The sequence below is a fragment of the Primulina eburnea genome, chromosome 18 (genome assembly GCF_022965805.1).
Source record: "Primulina eburnea isolate SZY01 chromosome 18, ASM2296580v1, whole genome shotgun sequence".
NCBI classification, from domain to species: Eukaryota; Viridiplantae; Streptophyta; class Magnoliopsida; order Lamiales; family Gesneriaceae; genus Primulina; species Primulina eburnea.
Window position 1 is genome coordinate 6,873,032 of NC_133118.1, and position 20,869 is coordinate 6,893,900.

At 44.5% G+C, this 20,869-nt stretch overlaps 1 protein-coding gene across 1 annotated transcript; it reads left to right on the top strand.

Moving 5' to 3' along the window:
- The first annotated feature begins 354 nt into the window (after window positions 1–354).
- LOC140819083 (uncharacterized) lies at window positions 355–3,828 on the top strand. The gene has a single exon (XM_073179094.1). The coding sequence runs from the start codon at window positions 355–357 to the stop codon at window positions 3,826–3,828; it is 3,474 nt and encodes a 1,157-aa protein (XP_073035195.1).
- Window positions 3,829–20,869: the final 17,041 nt, after the last annotated feature.

Genomic DNA, 20,869 nt, shown 5'->3' on the forward strand with positions numbered 1-20,869 from the left:
TCAAGCGACAAAGAACTCAATCTTCCCAGACCACCAGCAACTCGCAATAAAGCATTCAAATCGCACATATATTCAAACACCCGACTTGGCAGATTGCACACCCGGCTACTACCCAATTTGCCCGGTCGATATCATTGGCGCCGTCTGTGGGAAATTTAGCTAAAGACGTAGATATGGTTACCACTCGTAAAACTACTGGGAACCACTCTGGTCCTCACAATCCTGAAGGAGGTCAAGAAAATCCATCGCCCAGTCACCTCCCAGAGGAGTTGGCTCAGTTGATAGCTGCTGCGGTCCAAAAAGCCCTCGCAGAAAGGGCCCTACCTGAACCCAGCCAGTCAAAGAAAAAAGGCAATGGGAGAATCTCCTCCCGAGAAAGAGAGAGACAGAGAAGAAAATTCCCAGGCTTTTTCCAAAGTTCCTACCCTTACTATGGCCCAGGAGCTGGAAGATTTGAAGAAGAAAGTGAAAGAGTTGGAAGCCAAAGCCGGGTCATCTCATATTTCAACCCCGGCTGGTTCCCAGGGATGCCGTTTCTCCCTGGAGATTGTAAGTGAGCCTCTCCCTGCTCATTTCAAAGCTACCAAAATCCGGGAGTATGATGGAAACTCAGACCCTGATGAGCATCTCACCTGGTTTGAGAATATGGCCATGTTACATTGCTATTCTGACAAAATCAAGTGCAAGGTATTCCTCACCACCCTGGCGGACTCTGCCCAGAGGTGGTTCGAGAAGTTGGAGCCCCGGAGCATACAATCTTTTGCAGGTTTCAGAGACACCTTTTTGCACCACTTTAGCAGCAGCAAGAGGTACAAGAAGACTGCTTTCAGCCTGTTCGAGGCAAAGCAATCAGGTGATGAGTCTCTTCGGGCGTACATTCGCCGGTTCAATAAAGCATCCCTGGAGGTGCCGGCTTGTGCTCCTGAGACCAAAACTACAGCGTTCACGCAGGGACTCAGGGAAGGAGATTTTTTCAGGTCCCTGGTGAAGAAGCAGCCCGAGAATTTTGAAGATCTGCTGTCCCAAGCAGAAAAGTACATAAACATGGAGGAAGCACAGTGGCAGAAAAGGGAGTCCACCCGCAGAGAAAGAAGTAACCGAGTTGGGAAAGTTGATGACAACGCCCGGGGAAATAATCTCGGGCGTTTCTCTCGATACGCCCCCATGAAGCCGCACCGGGGGGGAGGAGTCCATCTTTACGACGGTGATCGGGGAGCCAAACTATACCGGTCACCTCCAAGCCTGCCACACACTCCCAAGATGTGCTCCTATCATGGAGAGTGTGCTCACAGCACGAGTGAGTGCCAGAGATTGAAGCGGGCCCCTTCCCAGTCGGGCCTTGGGGAACAGGCACAGTCAGCGAAGAAGTCCCGGGGACCACCGTGGGTAAATAGAGAGGCGGGGCATAGGCCGGGGGATAAAGGCCCAATCAGGCAAGAGAAGGATAACACTGGTCAAACGTCTCAGAACCGGGAGAATAAAGATCGGGGAGGATCACTAACCCTTGGGGTGATTAAAATGATCTCGGGGGGATCAACAGATGGAGACTCCAACCGGGCCAGGAAAGCACATTCCCGGAATGAGAGTTTTGGAGTGGATGATGCAATAAGGAGTGAAGGGCCGGTTATCAGCTTCGGCCCCCAGGATCTTCAGGGAGTCAGCCTCCCACACAATGATACTTTGGTCATCCAGGCAAAAGTGGTTAATTACGATATTCGCCGGGTTTTCGTCGATTCTGGAAGCTCGGTGAACATTATTTTTAAGGAGGCCCTGGACCAGATGAATTTGGAGGATTATCAGTTGCGGCCAGTGGAAACAGCCTTATTCGGATTTGCTGGCCACACTGTCTATCCTCGAGGGGAAATCACTCTGCCCCTCACAATGGGAGCCGAGGAGCTCAGAAAGACGGTGATGACGGTTTTCACCGTGGTAAATGCCCCTACCTCTTATAATATCATTTTGGGCAGGCCAGCTATGAACGCCCTTCGGGCCGTGGCCTCGGCTTACCACCAGAAGCTAAAGTTCCCGGTGGGGAACAGAATTGGAGAAGTAAGGGGGGACCAGCCATCCTCCCGCAAGTGCTATGCAGAAACTGTAAAGATCGAAAATAAAAGAGCCCGACGAGATGGAGAAAGCAGGAGGTCAGGGAAGGAGGAGGTGCATTCTATCCCACAGGTGCACATGTTGGAAGGTGATGAGCAGGAGGAAGTAGGCGTCTTACCCGGACAGCCCATGAAGACAACGAAAATAGCCCGGGATCTTGAGCCAGCCACCCGGGCCCAACTGCTACAATGCCTAGAGAAGAATGTGGACATCTTTGCATGGTCTTCATCAGAGTTGGTAGGGGTCTCCCCTCACGTGGCGGAACACCGGTTAAACATCATCTCGGGCTCCCGGGTGGTAAAGCAGAGAAAGAGACACTTTGGTCCCGAAAAGGACAAGGTGATTGCTGGCCACGTGGAAGAGCTATTGAAAGCCGGACAGATCAGAGAGGTACAGTTTCCCACCTGGTTATCCAACGTAGTCTTGGTTCCCAAGTCAGCCGGCAAGTGGCGGATGTGTTTTGACTTCAGGGATCTGAATAAAGCTTGCCCAAAGGACTGCTACCCCCTGCCCCGGATTGATCAGCTGGTGGACTCGACATCAGGGTATGAGTTGTTATGTTTCATGGATGCATACCAGGGGTATCATCAAATCCCCCTGGCCCAGGAGGACCAGGAGAAAGTTAGCTTCATTACCTCGGGGGGGACTTTCTGCTATGTGGTCATGCCCTTTGGTTTAAAGAATGCCGGGGCCACATACCAGATGTTGATGGACCGGATATTCGCCAAGCAGGCCGGGCGGAATATCGAAGTCTACATAGATGATATCTTGGTGAAATCCCGGGCGTACCCTGACTTCATCCCAGACCTCGAAGAGACCTTCTCTACTCTTAGGGAGTATGGGGTGAAGCTAAACCCAGCCAAATGCACATTTGGGGTTAAGAGTGGAAAGTTCCTCGGGTTCATGGTCACCGAGAGAGGAATTGAAGTTAACCCGGAGAAAGTCAGGTCTATCACTGAAATGACATCCCTAAAGTCAATCAAGGATGTGCAGAGACTCACGGGAAAAATCGCAGCCCTGTCACGTTTCATTTCCCGATCTGCGCATCGGAACTACCCTTTCTTTCAGGCTCTGAGGAGGGCCCAAAAATTTGGCTGGGATGAAAAATGTGAAAGGGCTTTCGAGGAATTGAAGAATCATCTAGCCGGGCTCCCAGTCCTGGAGAAGCCCGGACCCGGGGAGAAGCTTTGGGTATACCTTTCTGCCACCGAGTACGCTGTCAGCTCTGTGCTGGTCCGAGAAGAAGGTACTGACCAAAGGCCGGTCTATTATGTGAGTCATGCGCTCAAAGGGCCCGAGATCAGATATACAGAGGTAGAGAAGGTGGCCCTTGCCCTGGTGATTACAGCACGAAAACTTCGCCCATACTTCTTGTCCCATCCCATCACTGTGCTGACCAACACCCCTCTCGAGAGGATCATGACTCAGCCAGAGATCTCAGGAAGGTTGGTAAAGTGGACTGTGGAGTTGGGAGAGTATGACATCGAGTACCAGCCCCGGCGGGCTATTAAGGCCTATGCCTTGTCAGATTTTGTCACCGAGATGGTTGTCCCCGATACCGGGGGGATTTGGAGGATATTCGCAGACGGGGCTTCCTGCAAAGACGGCAGTGGTGTGGGAGTATGGCTGATATCACCCACCGAGGAAAAAATACGGCTGGCAGTTAGGTTGGACTTCCGGGCTTCTAACAATGAAGCCGAATACGAGGCTGTATCGTCGGGATAAAAGCAGCCCGTAATGTTGGAGCTAACCAGGTCATTATTTACACGGATTCACAGCTGGTAGCCCAACAGGTAAAAGGAGTGTACGAGGTTCGGGAGGAGAAGTTTGTGAAATATCTAGCTATCATCAAAGAGTTATCCACACATTTCGTAAGTTGGAGCATAGAGCAAATTCCCCGAGAGGAAAATACTGAAGCAGATGCCTTGGCGAAGATGGCAGCTTCGCTTTCCGATTACCAGGAGCCGGGCATATCTTATCACACTAACCTGGTATCTTCGGTGGATACCGGGCCTCCTCGCGCCCGGGAAGATAACTGGACCACCCCCATCCTCGACTACATCTCCCAATCCTATCTGCCCGAGGATATCAAGGAGGCCAGTCAGATCAAGAGGAGGGCAGCACGGTTTATTGTGATTGATGACCGTCTTTACCAGCGATCTTTCCAGGGCCCCTTTTTTAAGTGCATCGCCGGTGATGAATCCATTTATGTTCTAAGGGAGATCCATGAGGGCTGCTGCGGAGATCATATTGGAGCAACTTCCCTGGCTAGGAAGGCTTTGCTGGCCGGTTTCTGGTGGCCTACCATGTATCAAGACGCTGCCCGGGTAGTCCGTTCTTGCGAGGGATGCCAAAGACATAGCAACATTAACCACCACCCGGTTGCCCTGATGAGGCCCATCTGGGTATCTTGCCCTTTTGACCAGTGGGGCCTGGATATTGTGGGATCTTTCCCTATGGCTCGAGCTCAAAAAAAATTCCTGCTGGTAGGGATTGACTACTTCTCTAAGTGGGTAGAAGCCGAGCCCCTGGCCAAGATTACAGAGGAAGAAGTTCTTAAATTTCTATGGAAAAATATTGTTTGCAGGTTTGGGATTCCTAGAAAACTTATATCTGACAATGGCAGACAATTTCAGGGAGGTAAGGTCAGAGCTTGGTGCAGAGAGATGAAGATTAATCAGGCTTTTACCTCAGTTGCCTACCCGCAAGCCAATGGGCAGACGGAGGTGACCAACCGCACTATTGTCCAGGCTCTCAGAGCCCGGTTATTTGGAGTGGGAAAGGACTGGGTAGAGGAGCTGCCCAGTGTTCTTTGGGCATATCGAACTACACCTCGAACAGCTACCGGGGAAACACCATTCAGCCTGGTTTATGGCTCGGAAGCAGTGCTCCCCGCAGAAATCGGGCAAACTTCAGCCCGAGTGAGCACCTATCCGAAAGACAATGATAGTTCCCGTGCCAGTGAACTTGATCTCATCGAAGAAAGGAGAGAGAGAGCGGCCATCAGAATGGAGGCTTATCGGCGCCGGGTGATGAAAGCTTATAACCGGAGGGTTCAACACCGAGAGTTCCAGATTGGAGATATGGTCCTCAAGAAAGTAAACCCAGCCGGAGACGTTGGCAAGCTTGATGCCCGATGGGAAGGACCTTACAAAGTGGTGCGCAGAGTCAGCTCGGGCACCTATTATCTTGAAGATGGGCAGGGCCGTCCTCTCAAAAGACCCTGGAACGCTTTTCACCTCAAGAAATATTTTCCTTAGAAGCTCTTGTAAATCTTTTTACTATTATTTGGCAATAAAGATCAAGTTCCTGGGAAGATTATTCTTAAAGCCCGGTAGGTCCCGAACCCCGGCACATATTAAGGGCCCGGGTGATACCATGCCCCGGCTTCCCTTCAAATTATTATTAAGGGCCCGGGTGATACCATGCCCGGCTTCCCTTCAAATTATTATTAAGGGCCCGGGTGATACCATGCCCCGGCTTCCCTTCAAATTATTATTAAGGGCCCGGGTGATACCAATCCCCGGTTTCTCTTCAATTTATAATTAAGGGCCCGGGTGATACCATGCCCCGGCTTCCCTTCAAATTATTATTAAGGGCTCGGGTGATACCATGCCCCGGTTTCCCTTCAATTTATTGTCAAGGACCCGGGCTATACCATGCCCCGGCTTCCCTTTAATTGATTAAGTCGGGGGGTCCGAAATCTCGGTGGCATAAGTTGATTGACCCTCGATACTTAATATTACTAAGTGTTATCGTTTAGATGTTATCTAAACCCGACTATCTTCCGACACTCGGTAAATTTTTCTTAAAGTTAACACGAAGGCACAGATGAATGAAGAAAGCTTTATTACTTCGAATTATTACAACTAGGAGGATGGGGAAATACAAAAATCTAAGCAGCGGGCTCTGGCTCCGAGTCTTCCTCCGCCTCGGACTTTTCTTCATCCGGGAGCTCCGCACCATCATCCGGTAAGGAGCTGACGGCCCGGGCCAAATCAAGCAGGCCTTTCTTCTCCGGGGGTAAAAGGCCGGCTTCCTTCACCTGCCCCCTGCATTTGTTAAAGCCCGCCTTGAAATAAGGGAAGGCTTTATTCGTCACTAGCTGCTGGAATTCTGCAGTGGCAAGGAAAGAAGCCCGCCACCCCTCCTCCAGGGTAGCTCGAGCTACAAGATCCGCCTCCCGGGCCACAAGAGCAACCTCCAACTCACCCATTCTCTCGGTGGCCAATACAAAATCATCCAAGGAAGCCCGGGCTTCTAAATCTAGCTTCTCAGCTCGGGCTTCTGTTTTCTCCAGTTGAGCTTTCAGCGAAAGGATCTCTGCCCGGGCCTCCTCGAGCTGGGCCTGCAGGCAGTTTATCGTGGTGCTCTGGCCAAGGATGGCCTCCTCATGAAGGGCTTTTATCTGAGCCAACTGTGCCAGGGCACCATCATGGAGAGCTTGGGCGGAGGCGGCTCGTGCCTCTGTGCTCTTTTGCAAAGCCCCCATCTTCTCGAAGGCAGCTCTGGGCATCTGCCCGCTCTGCAAATAAACAAAAAGTACATAAGTATACCGATGGAACAAAGGCACAGGAGAGGAGGAAGGAAACAACTTACAGCCAGCATGAGGTTGAAGCTCTCCAGCATGAGATCTCCTGCATTCGAGGCTTGAAGGGTGGCCTCCTCGGCAGGAGTCGCCACCCGCTTCAGAATTTGGAAGCCCATCTTCGAGCTTCCGGCCGAGAATATAGTAAGCAGGGCACAGGAAAGGACATGTAATCATGAAGGTGTCAGACTGATCGGATCCTCGGAAGACGGAACGTTACCGACCATTGGATCGAAAAAGAAGGGCACGTATCGTCATGGCATCGTGCGCACTATTCAAAAAGGACCCGGCGTGTTATTTTAAGCCCGGAAGGTTTTAGGCCCCGGCATGTAATGGTAAGCCCGGGAGGTTTTAGGTCCCGGCATGTTATTTTAAGCCCGGGAGGTTTAAGGTCCCGGCATGTTATCTTAAGCCCGGAAGGTTTTAGGCCCCGGCATGTTATTTTAAGCCCGGGAGGTTTAAGGCCCCGGCATGTTATGTTAAGCCCGGGAGGTTTTAGGCCCCGACATGTTATTTTAAGTCCGGGAGGTTTAAGGCCCCGGTATGTTATTTTAAGCCCGGGAGGTTTTAGGCCCGGGCATGTTATTTTAAGCCCGGGAGGTTTTAGGCCCCGGCATGTTATGTTAAGCCCGGGAGGTTTAAGGCCGCGGCATGTTATTTTAAGCCCGGGAGGTTTTAGGCCCCGGCAAGTTATTTTAAGCCCGGAAGGTTTCTCGGGCACTGCGGGGGGGGGGGGGGGGGGGGGGGTGGGAGTAATGGTAGGAGAGACCTGAGGGGATCCAGCGGGGGACACCGTTGGGACAAGTCCAGACCCTGAGCCACTCGGGTAACCATCCGGGGTTCAACACGGACAAGCTCTTTTGCAGCTTTCCTTTTTTTGGTGGTCAGGAGGGGCTGGTCCGGGGACTCGTCCTCCTCCTCAATAAGAATAACCCCATGCTCCTGGGGCCCGGTGGCCTCGGCAGCCCGAACGCTCGGAGGAGTACCAGCCTGCCCGGCCTCAGCAGGGGCCCGAGTCTCCTTTTCAGCAGGCACTTGGGGTTCCAGCTCCCCCTCAACCGGGTCTTCAGTAGTCACCCGGGATGAAGACCCCTAGCGCTCCCTGGCCTTTCTTTCAGCAGCAGCGGCCTTCCGGGCAGCCTTCTTAGCTTCCCGTTCCTCAGCCAGCTTTTGGGCGAAAGCCTCTTTCATCTCGGCATCTGCAGGAAATAAAACCACTCATTAGAAACAGGTAAAGTAGAAAGTAAAAGAGAGAATAGTGGCCAACAGAGGGAACCTACCGGGGCGGGAGGCATCGAACTCCCCGATGATGCGATCGATAGAGTCCTCTACCCCGGGGCTCAACCCATAGGCCACCAGAAGCTTTTCACAGAGGAGGGCAGAGGAGTTATATACTTTACCGCCTACCACCTCCTCACTTTGGGTGTAAGAGTCAAGTGTGCGGTAATTTTCAGGAAGATCCGGCTGAGCGGGAAGGGCAGAAATAAACCCAACCGGGCATTCGGGGAGCTTGGCAGGGCGGATGTAAAAATACCGGCGTTTCCAGTCCTTGACGGAGGAGGGAATATCTCCGAAAAGTTTCTGGTGAGACCGGGTTTTGAAGGAAAAGGCGTAATATCCAATATAGCAAATAAAGAAAAAATTAAAGAGGGAAGGCTCGAGGGGGATCTCGGGATGCATGGACATTAGCGTGAAAAAGCAAGTCACCATCCTAATAGCATTAGGATGAAACTGATTGAGAGGAATACCCAGAAGGGAAGATATCCCAATGAAGAAGGGGTGGAGGGGAAACCTGAGGCCATTGGCCACTTGGTCCCGGAAAAAGGTCAGGTATCCTTCTGGCGGCTAGTCAGCCCGGTTACTAGGGCCCGAGATGACAATATCGAAAGCGGTGGGGATGGAGCCAAGGAGGCGGATCTCCTCGGCTGATTTGGCTCGAAGGGAGCTTACCATGGTAGAAAACCATGGCAAGGGGCTAGGATCAGCAGACCGGGCGGGAGAAGGAACAGCCCGGGCTGGGGGTTTTGAAGAGGTTGCCTTCTTCTTTTTTTATGGGTGCTTGAAGGCCCAGTCCAATGGGAAATTTTGAGTTTTTTGAGGGAAGGAGGAGAAGAAGTTGGATTTTGAGGGCGAAAAGCGGAAATGGGGGAGGCAGAAATCGGCGGACTATCGCGCAGGGCATCTAACTCGAATTCCGAGGAGCCCTGGTAGATCCTACCCGAGGTAGAGGAAGTGCGGGAGGAAGACATAATTATAAAAAGAAGAACTTACACAAGTTTGGAAGAAAATTGGTGGTGTGAACGCCGGGGACTGATCGGAAGTATGGCATAGTTGCAGACGCGGAGGCTTAGTGAAAATGGACGAAAGTGGTGAGGGGTTGAGGGAGGAGATATATATAGGAGTAGGAAAACGATCTAGGCCGTAGATCTAGCCATGATCCGAAGGTCCACATTGGTTCGGAAAAATGCGCCCGGATCGTGGATCTCCACCGTTGATCTGGATGGATATGAACGAGCGGGATGTACCTTGTAAGGTGAAATATTGCAGTGGCTAGCCTATGCAGCTCAGGGAAGGGGAGGTTGGCAAAGGACTCGGTAGCAACGAGCTTGCGCAGCTGTTTCCACTCCTTCCGCAGCATTGCCTGAAGCAGAACTTGATCAGTGGCTAGCTCGGCCACGTGCGTCACATAGAATATCCGCTTATATCTCCTGGCCAGTGCTCTCTGTGGCCTGGTGAAAGCCAGGCCATCTTGGTATGATTGCATAAGATCATGAATCTTATGCCAAGTGGACATGACCTTCGCCAGAATAAGCTCCTCGATGGTCCTCTTCAACGACTCTAAATGAGCACGCGTTGAGGGTGGCAAGTGGCCATACGGGCTATTGCTGACAGTGGATTCGCTTGAACTCGACATGTTGAAATGATTGCTCTCACTTCGCCTTCATCTACGTATTTATAGGCAGATGGTAGGTAGTACGGAGGAAGCCGAGAAGTTTCCGACCATGCGAAACGACTCCGCATTTATGGAGGAGAAAAGTTAATCGCAACCGTTGGCTTAAGCATACGTATCTGATCAGGAAGCGCCTCGTAAATTGTTCCAAGTATCCGAAGAGGCGTGAGCGAATATAAAGGCTGCAGTGTCATCATCGCCTCGGAAGATGAAGCAGACCTCGTCAGGATTTTAATGTTAAACATCAAAATTTTATATGGTTATGACACCAGACCACGGACCGGGAAACCTCAGGTTATCGGCATTTGATGAAGCCCGGGAAGCACGAGGCGCTCGGCGTGTTATCTTAAGCCCGGAAGGCACGAGGCTCCGGCATTTTGTGTTAATTGCAAGGGAGGTATGAGATCCCGCTGTGTTCACTAAGAGCTTGGAAGGTATTAAGTTGGGGAATTCCGGTAAGGCATCTCATCAGATAATTCTATGCAATTCATGACAAACCAATTGATGGGTTTCAAGTTGTTATAAGCCAAGCAAAGACAGAGAAGGAAACTGAGATAAATTCTTATTTAACCATATACATTGTCATGTACTGCATCGTCATATTTCTCTTCTATGAAAATTATTCGTATCTTCAACCAAGCAGACAGAGGGGCGGTGGAACCTTGCATGAAGCTGGGTAAACCAAAATACGCTCCAGGAGCTTCAATTCCTTCCGTAGCATCAGCTGATAGACGCGGCCATCCGTGAAGATGTCCTCCCATTCAGCTATATGTAGTTGTTTGCGCACTTTCTTCAGTTTGGACACCAGGGTAGGGGTGGTGGCTTCCCCAGAATCATAAAGAAGTTTTAGCCTCTGAAGCTCTTCCCAATAGCCGAGAACTTCATTAAGCACTTCCTCCTCTATAATGGACTTCTGAATCTCCAGATCGGGCTCTTTGAGGGCTTCAGTCACCCCTGGAGTTCTCGAACTGCTGGCACCGGCCATGATATCTGTTGGAGTAATCTGCTAGTGATGAGGGAAGGATCGGGAGGATGCCATCTATATAGGATGAAGAAGAGTATCTTGATCATTGATTCTCGAAGGTGTGAACGGCTAAGATGAATATTGGAAGTTGGGCCAAGCAGGCGAAAAGACAAGCATAAATCTCGAGATATCATAACGGTCCTCGAAGCACGAAAACTTGCGGATAAGTTTGAATTTTAGGGCTTACGACAGCACTGACGGTAATATCCACATCTTTAAAAATCTAAAAGGCTCCGCTGTCATTAGGAGTGAACTAGTTTTTGCCAATCGGGACAGCGAGACAGACTCTAGCCCGACTTTTTTTAGGAGGGAGTGGTGATGCCCCCAAGAGAGCCCGGGCCTGGGTAGGACCCTTGACCCAGGATGTCCTTGAGCTTGGGCGATATGATAGCAGAGAAGGGATACCAAGTTACGATTACATTCAAGTGAAGCAAGTGTGAAAGAAGGATCCCGGATCTCTAGACGCCCGGCGAGTTGTGCACTCAACTATCAGAAGAATTCCCAATGAACTACCGGGCAAACCATCGCCCGGGGAATAGCCATCAGTATCCAGGATAAAAGCTTCCCGAGCCCAGAAGTACCGCAGAGGCACCCGGGTAGGAAACACCTTAGAAAGAAACTCAGTCTTTCCCTGATCACCACGTCTTCCGAAAATCTCGGAACCTATTCTCCCACGTTCCATAATCAGGTCAACACTTGATACGTGGCCCACTACTTCGCAACGTGGCCCACGACCCCGGATCATGGCCATCACCCGAACTTTGCGGGCAAGTCACCTACCTGACTCATCTATAAATACCCCCTGTAGGTACTACACAAGGAGGTAACTCTTCTTTGGATACTCACAAGCACTCACAAATGTTCCTATTTTCTCTCTAAGTTTTCCTTTGCGTGCACCACTGACTTGAGCGTCGAAGTGGATACGCCGGAACAACTTCCGGTGCCCCCCTAACGTTCTGTGATTTCAGGATTAATACTCAGGTCATCCCAGGCGTTAGTCCTCAGGCGACAGGGAACTCAATCTTCCCAGACCACCAGCAACTCGCAATAAAGCATTCAAATCGCACATATATTGAAACACCCGACTTGGCAGATTGTACACCCGGCTACTACCCAATTTGCCCGGTCGACATCAGGTAACATTAAAGGATTATTTGAATATTCTAACCGTTGATTTCCACGTCGATATACTCTGACAGTCGTACACTGCTCATTCTGAAATGCGGCGTTCCACAACTAGTTGCAGGTAGTTGTACTATTTGTCGGTTGTCGTTTTCAATTGATGATGTGTACAGTTGAGAGATCAGCTGGTAAAGAGTCAGTTGACAAGAATGACTGAAGAGATGTTCAGCTGAAAGAGCATCTTGCAGTTATATTTCAGTTGTGTCGATCAGTTAGCTGGATTCAGTTGCTTAGTTCAGTTGGTTTATCTTTTGTCAAACACCGGAATTAAGTTTCCAACACATGCCTCGTACAATTGCTCAAAATCCGTCTGCCTGAAAGTGCTAATCTCAATCTCAACTGCGCAGACTTTGTAGGGGGAAAGTATTTTGCCAGAAATTTTGTCGCCAGCTCCTGCCATGTCGTGCTACTTCCCAAGGGAAGCGATTGGAGCCATCCTCTTGCTTTATCCCTGTGAGAAAACGGAAACAAACGCAGTCTAATGATATCATCAGGAACATTATTAATCTTTACTGTATCCGTTATCTCCAAGAAAGTCCTCAAATGAACATGAGGATCATAAGTGGCTGTTCCAGCAAACTGGTTTTGCTTAACCATATTGATTAGAGCATGCTTCAACTCGAAATTATTGGTGTTGATGGTCCCTCTTGCAATACCAGAGTAATGATTATTCATCACTGGTCGGAAGGAATAGCTTCTGGCAGGATTTGTCTGTCATTTTCTCTGTGTTCAGCCATTGCTTGTATATGTTCTCTTCTTGCTTTTCTTAATCTTCTTGCAGTTTTTTCGATCTCCAGATCAAAGATAAGCGAGTCAGAGTTTTGCGATCTTAGCATGCATTGTCAAGCAGAAAAAAATGAAAAACTCAATCAATATAAAATAAAATAAAAGCTCTAAATTAAAATCTAGACTAATTGGTAACAATATTGATATAAATTCAAATTTGACACTCCCAGGCAACGGCGCCAAAAACTTGTTGCGTGTTTTCTTGATTGCTCACAAGCACAAGATGTCAAGTTATAGTAAAATGTATTTATGAGTGCAAGTGTCGATCCCATGAGGAGTGTAAATGTAAAAATGTATCAATGCTCGTAATTAGAATAGTCACGATTTTATTTAGAAGAGTCAAAAGAGAATTGGTGTATTTAAAACAGTTCAATTGCGAATAAATAATAAATCGAATTACCGAATGAAGAAATATCAATGATATAAAATATCTAGAGGAATGCTTTCACTAAGTTTCCACGATAATTCTTCGTGGTTTGATTTAAATTCATGAATTCCTATTATTTAATAGCCAATAACACTTACTTGTTTTATTCCCCCTTTCCCAAGTGACGAATAAATTGTATCAATCAACTTTCGATTCAATTATTCCTAATAAAAATCTAAATTTGACTAATAGATGCAAACAATGTTCTTACCTAATATTCGCTAAAGTTATACGCCTTCCGAATGATATAAACATTCAACGATGCGTCTCTAATAATCTATAATCCTAGTCCCTCTCCCGAGTTGTAGAATTAATCAGACAGCACACAATTTATGGCCAGTAAATTGCAGTGAAATAAACATAGAGAACACAATTAAACCAAAAACGGAATTCAATCAATTAAACAACCACGTCAAATCATCGTATAGACAAAACTACGTCATCCTCTAGAATGAAAACTTAGTTCATCACGAAATCCAAGCGAAAACAAGACATATTCGTAGTTCTAGACATCTCTACACAATGAAATAAAGAAGCGAAGGAAAAGATAACAAATCCGAAGTGTTGTCTCCGTCCCCAGATCCGTTGTTCTTCGTATTTGTGACTGTTCTTCGCACTCTGAATCTTCGTCTCGTGTATGCGCTTCGATTTCTCGTGTCTTTCTCTAATGACGGCTGAATCCCCTTCTTCTGACCTAAGAATCTCACTTTTATAACTTTCTGGAAAGCGGTGCGCGCGGCTGCGCGTGATCTCATGAGGTTGCGCATGCGCTGCTGCTCATCTGCTTGTGTCTGTGCGTGCGCGGTCGCGCGAGTTGTGGTGCGGCCGCGCGCTCCTCTCGGGTCTTCAAGTTCTTACGTGCGTGCGCGGTTGTGCGTGAAGTGGCGCGGCCGTGCGCGCCTCTCTGTCGATCATCTTGCATGTATGTGCGCACGGTTGCGCGTGAAGTGGCGCGGCTGCGCGCACACCTCTGTCGTGGGTATGCTCTCGGTTGCGCACTACTCTGTTTTCTTAGTCCACTTGGTTTCGTGCTCCCTATTTTCTCCATTCCTAAAACGACAACAAAAACAGACCGAAAACAAATAATTTTGTTCGAAGCAAGCATAATTCAAAATGGAATTTAATATAAATTAATTGCAAATCTTGCACTTATCAGCTGATCGCGCATATGCGCGCCTCGTCTCCGCACATGTGAGCGAGGTATTCTGGCCTCCACACTTATCCCATCCTTTCCCATGTCTTCTCGGAGCTTGTCCTTCCATGATCACATCAATTCGTCAATTAAATAATCTCGGATTACAATGATAAAATCTCGGGCCGTACAGAACTTGGTTCATGAGACATGTCAAGAAAAGTTCACCAATTTTTATTCAATTTCATGAGAAGTGTATGTGTAAATAACGAGAATATGTACTTGTTAATGTGTTTCTCAATCATCCGTAGACTTGATTGTCAGAACTTTTCTCCACTAATATATTGGATAAATGTAACAATGTTTAGGTCTTTTAAGCTTGTAAAGTTTGGCTTTGGCTCATGGCTACAATAAAGATAGGGGAATAAAAAATGTGAGAAAATAAGTGATTTGGTCATTTAACATCCTCAGGCCTGATAGATGGAAATCGATAGGCAAGCACCTACGTGAAGTCCATCATATATAACATGAATGCATTTGTTGTGTACATGTGTGCTGCCAGCTATTGTCTCTTCTCTCTATGTCTCGCTACAATTGTGAAATCCTTTCCTCCATAGTCATCATGTCAGCTGGTGGTGGTGGTTGTCCTCGGCTTCTCTTGCTATTTGGTTATGCTTCAGCCTTTTATATCACACCTCTTCTCCAATTGCCACATGCACAGGGTTCCCAAAAAAATAGATCGGTGCCTTGGGTTTTGACACTTGCTCATCCGGCCCCCATGTAACACCAGCATGATTGCATAGTTCAGTAATAATATGTATACATGGGAGACCGATAGAGATTATGCATGCCCCCGACCGCATTTTTTAACCATGAATTATTTTCCCTAAATCTACCATTTTCCCTATCATTATGACATAGACCTGTGCCACCTTATCCTTGGTAACCTCAATTTGGTGGGTCGAGGAGGCCCAACTCCTCGGGTGATTGAGCATCTCAGATTTCTTTAAAGCCACAAGGGCTCCTTGACTCATTCTCCATCCTGCCCTTTCATTACACAAATTCTTGATTGAGACACCATAATCTACTACCCCAACCATATGATAAGTGTATTGATCCTGCTTGACGCTCGGTAAATTGTAAATTAAATTAATGGCATGCGAGTCAAATGCCACGAGATGTCCTATCACCAACACCTTATATTCCTCGCGCCTCAATCGCAAGTTATAAAATTCATGAACCACTCATACAACCACGTCTAGTGGTGATTGAGCCAGTTATTTCCACCCATGTTCACAATCTCTTGAACCAAAGCATAACCGAGGGTTGACATGTCTATATGTCGTTCCTTGATTACTTCATGCCTCATTCCAAAATTTATTTGCATCATAGGTGTAAGATGAGGAGACACTGCCCTTTGATAACACACAATATATCCTAACAACACAAACTGAAAATCAAATTCAAATTTCCACCACTATAAATGATACTATATACCCTCAAAAACCACAAACACTGCAACTCCAAATCCACCCCCAAACTTTGACACTTATGCAAACACATAGTTCAACATTCCACACTTACCAGATATCATCAATCACTCATAATTATTCACAAATAACCCAAAATAGCAAGCCTGGGAATTGGAAATTCACAAGTCAAAAGAAAGATGTGTTCACCGGAGAAGTTGGAGTTCGCCAGAGAGAAATTTTGGTCGCCATATAAGGAATATGCGCCGACGGTGTCGGGGTAGTGTGAGAAGTGGTGGCCGGTGGTCTGAAAGACGGTCGACAGTGGTCAGCGAGTCAAGTGGCATTGGTCGGCGGCTGAGATAAGAGGGAGTTTAGGGTTTGCAATTTCTAGAGGGTGTAACTCGATCTGGAGCAATGATTTTATAAATAGTCACACGCGAATGTTTACGGATATACGCAGGTGCCACTACAACAAAATATGCATTCAACCACACTCAAAAGACAATGGTTTTTTAAAAAACCGTTGTTAAAAATAGGGACAGTTTAAACAAAAAACCGTCGCTATTAGCGATAGGTTTACTAAAACTGTCTCAAAGTTTAATGTAGCGAAGAATTATAAATCGTCGCTACTTTTATATCGGCGACGATTTTCGAAAATTCCGTCGCCGATTTTAAATGGCGACAGGTTTATAAAAACCGTCGACGATTCAAAACTAGCATTTTTGAGTTGAACGTAGCGACGGTTTTATAATGCGTCGCTAAATTAAAATTTGGTCCTCGTTCTTTTTTAACTTTTTTAACAGTTGTTGAGTGTTTACGACAACGGATTTTATCCGTTGTTGTTTAGCATTTTTCTTGTAGTGGATTTTTCATAAGACCAATGAATACTTGGTTAAAAATTTCTTCAAGTATTAAAAAATCATTTTCAGAACATTGAATCGATGGTAAGATTTTATGTCTGTTCTTTATGGAATTCAGAATTCCATGGATATTGAGGTTACACCCAGAACTTCCTTGCTTATGGAGGGTTAGTTCACAAAATTTTGGGACAAATTATTAAGAGAAGACCCTGATACAGGAAAGCTCTATGGCTCCGAAATTCTTCAACATATGGAAGAAAAATTTTCTTTATATCAGAAAGATTTTAATAAACAACAAGAAAAAGAGCAGGATTCAATGAGTCCTTTCAAGCTTCTTACTCCGAAATATTCTGATATTTATTCTAAATAAAAGATTATTGAAGTCTACATTGAAAAACTGAAGAAAGATCTTTATAAAAACATTGCATGTTCTGACTCCAAATCAGATAAATCTATGGTATCCGAATCAAGTGAAAACCAATTTATCCATCTAATGCAGATGCCAAATGCTCAAGACCCAAAGGAAGATATTCCTTCCCATATTAGTGATATTTTTTAAAATTATATAAATTCATTAAAAGAAAATATTAAAGATGATTAGAATATTCATCTTTAATAAAGTTGGTGGAATATCACTATAGACTTTTTAACTTTTGTAACCATGTTACTATTTTCTTTTATAAAGCATTGTATTGTTTATATTTTTAGTTGGAATCCTGGGTTTGATGTCCGGCTCTTCCATATCTATTTATAGGCTGTATTGTGATTTTAGAAGAATACGGTCAAGTTTGCTCCCCTCTATTTCCTCTCTGTAAACAACCCTTCTTACGAATTAAATAAAAGTTTCAAGTTTTGAATACAACTTTGTAAGTTTTTTTTATTTATTTTGTTTTTATTTACTGTTTTATTTTTATATTTCAAGAGAATAGCCTGAATGACGGGCTAAACTACTCATGTTAAATCATAACCTTACTATGACATGATCTATATTTATTTTTAGCTTGGAGAACAATTGAGATAATAATAAATTTATTTGAATTTGGGAATTTAATGTAATATAAGGGTTCTTGGTTAAAACATAAGGTAAAAAGATGAACCGGAAAATAGTAAACACAAGTACGAGTAACCATATATGAATGTTGCGGGATAAGGAATCGCCATTTTGGAATCCAACTCTGTAAGTACGAAAATGGGTTTTTAATGGACTTTCTATGTGTGAATTATATGCCAGGGATGAAATGGCAGGGGAAGGTTTTGATGCATAAATTTTGATGAGTTTGAGGAGATCGAGGCCGATGATGACAAAAGATTGTAGTATATACGTATTTTTTGTTTGGAAAATGTTGATATTGTGGGACTCTACTGCCACATTGCCACGTTGATGACGAACATGTATCAAGGTCAATTGCAATACTAAATTCAAATTTGTAAAATTTTTATTTATCGTTGGCATATTTTGGAAGATGGATTTTGAACATAACATAGTCACGGATTTAACGTGGTAAATATTTTGTTTTCAATTGTTATTTTTGGTTTAATTATTATTATATATATATATTATAAATTAAAAGAAATTTAATACAAAAATTTTACATAATGAAAAAAATTATTAAAGACAACAGTTTTAGATTTTCACTACAAGAAAAATGGTACATTCTATTTAGCGACGGTTTTTTCAGTAACCGTCACTAAACGTAGCGACGGTGTTCCTTAAACCGTCGCCGATTTATAATTTTGCGACGGTTTAATCAACACCGTCGCTAAATTTAGGGACAGTTAAAAGAACATGTCACATGTTTAAAAATAGCGACAGATTTGCCAAACGCGTTGCTAAAGTTGGCGACCGTTAAATAAAAACCGTCGCAATCTTTAGCGACGGTTTAACTAAAACCGTTGCCATTTTCAAAAAAATTCCTTACATGCAAATTTGCTTCAATTTCTTCCACTTCACTTCAAAACAATTAAAATTTTTCTCACTTACACGATTTTACAACTTCACAACACTTAAATTTTTGTCTCTTCACGATTTTACAACTTTACAACACTTAAAATTTTTATCTCTTACACGATTTTACCACTTTACAACACTTAAAATTTTTATCTCTTACACGATTTTTTTACCACTTCAAAACGATTAAAATTTTTATCTCTTACACGATTGTATCAATTGAAAACACAGATTTATTAAATTCTTAATTTTTTTTTATTTTACCTAAAATATTAGCGACGGAATCTATAAACTGTCGCTAAATAGAGACGGTTTTGCACATGAATGTCGTCGCTAAATGTAGCGACGGAAAATGTAAACCGTTGCTAAATTTAGCGACGGGATTTTAAACTGTCGCTAATTTGCGACGGTATCTTTTGCGACTGTTGTAAAAACCGTCGCAAATTGTAGTTTCGACAACATTTTTTATTTTGCGACGATTTTAAAAACCGTCACAAATTGTAGCTACGACAACAGTCAAAGACCGTTGTCTTTGAGCGGACCATTTAACATCACTGACTTTAACAACAGTTTTAAAATAACTACGACAACGGTTTAAAACCCTTGCAAAACCGTTGTCGTTGCTAGAAATTACAACGGTTTAACACCGTTGCAAAACCGTTGTCGTTGATAGAAAAGAAAACGATTTAAAACCGTTGTCGTTGAAAACACTTTCAACAACACCCTCAGTTACAACAGTTTTAAATGGCCTACGACAACGGATTTTATCCGTCGTCGTTTGGCGTTTTTGTTGTAGTGTGCGCACCTGCATCTATAATATGGATATACGCCATCGCGTGTGGGTGCATGAAAGTACAACACAACCACGTGCTTGTCCCTGTTTCTTGTGTTCATGTTGTGCACGCATGGTTGGGCGCTACTGTTATGACTTCAGAACAATTTTTTTAACACCTGCAAACAACAAATGAGCATGCATGAGTGATTCAAAAACAGGTGATAAAAGAATTGAAGTAAAAATAATATAAAAAAACGGAAGAAACATAAGATGTCAGTAAAAATTATTGGTTGCCTCCGACACACAGCTTGTTTTATAGTCCTCAACTTGAATTTTCTTTCTCCTCTAAACTAGCTCACTCAATGGAACGTTGCTTACATTCCTCACTTCATTTGCATAATAGCGATTCACGCGTTGGCCGTTGACCTTGAAAGTTCGTCCATCATTACATTTGAGTTCAATCACTCCACACGATTACACATTTTTCCTGATCATCTAGACTTCAATTTACCTAGGAACAATCTGAGGCGAGAATTAAATAGCAACAATTGTTGTCCAGGTTCAAAGTCTGCTTGCAAAATCTTCTTGTCATGCAACCTCTTTGTACGCTATATTTAAATTTTGGCAATTTCATACACATCATTTCTAAATTCTTCCATCTCACTTAGTTGCAGTAGACTTTGTTCCCTTGATGCTTTCATGTCGAAGTTGAAACGACCCTCGCTTTTTAACTTTAAAATTATACTATTTTTTTATAAGCATGATTTTAAAAATCCACAATTTAAATAATTTAACATTTTCATAAATCAAAATACTTTAACATATGAAATTTCAAGTTGCATAAAAAACCCTAATCATCAATTAACCAAAAATTCTACGTCGGTCTTTAACAAGATCAACTAACATCGAAATAAAGCATAAAAGAATATTTCTAATAAATCACTAACAAAAATCTTTTCAATCTTTTAACTATCAAAATACTGCGGAAAATAAATGTCCCTCGAGAGTATATTGTCTACCTCGATCCAATCAAGTGTCAGAGCCTCCTTCACTAACATCATCACCTGCAGCATTCAAACATAGTGAGTCTAATGACTCAGTACGTTCTAAACATTAGTAGAAAATAATACATATACAAGCACATGCATTAAAACATACTTTTATTTAAGATAAACTTGTAATCACAAATATATATCATGAATCGTAAAATCATAGAATCGTAAAGCTGTCAGTCATTTATCATTTTGAGTGAAGTTTGATCCTTGAAAATGACTAGCATTTTATCCTGTGATCGACTGATCAGTCTTAGCTCACTATTGCACATGGGACGAGCACTAGGCACCGACATAAAATGGAAATATGATCATTGGGCTCCTTTTGGGGCCTTCTCACTCACGATATTCCCAAAAATCATATATCATATCCTTTTTGTCACATTCAATTCACATCCTATTTGTTCAGGGAGAAAAGAGAGCGAAAACATTTTCTCTTTTTTAAAACATAAAATGTCATCTTCTTTCCACATTCGAAAAATAGCATTTTAATAGTAAAAATTGTACAGCTTTATCATAAATCATAAAATTCCTTATTTTCATCATATATATTTTAAAATATCATTTAGC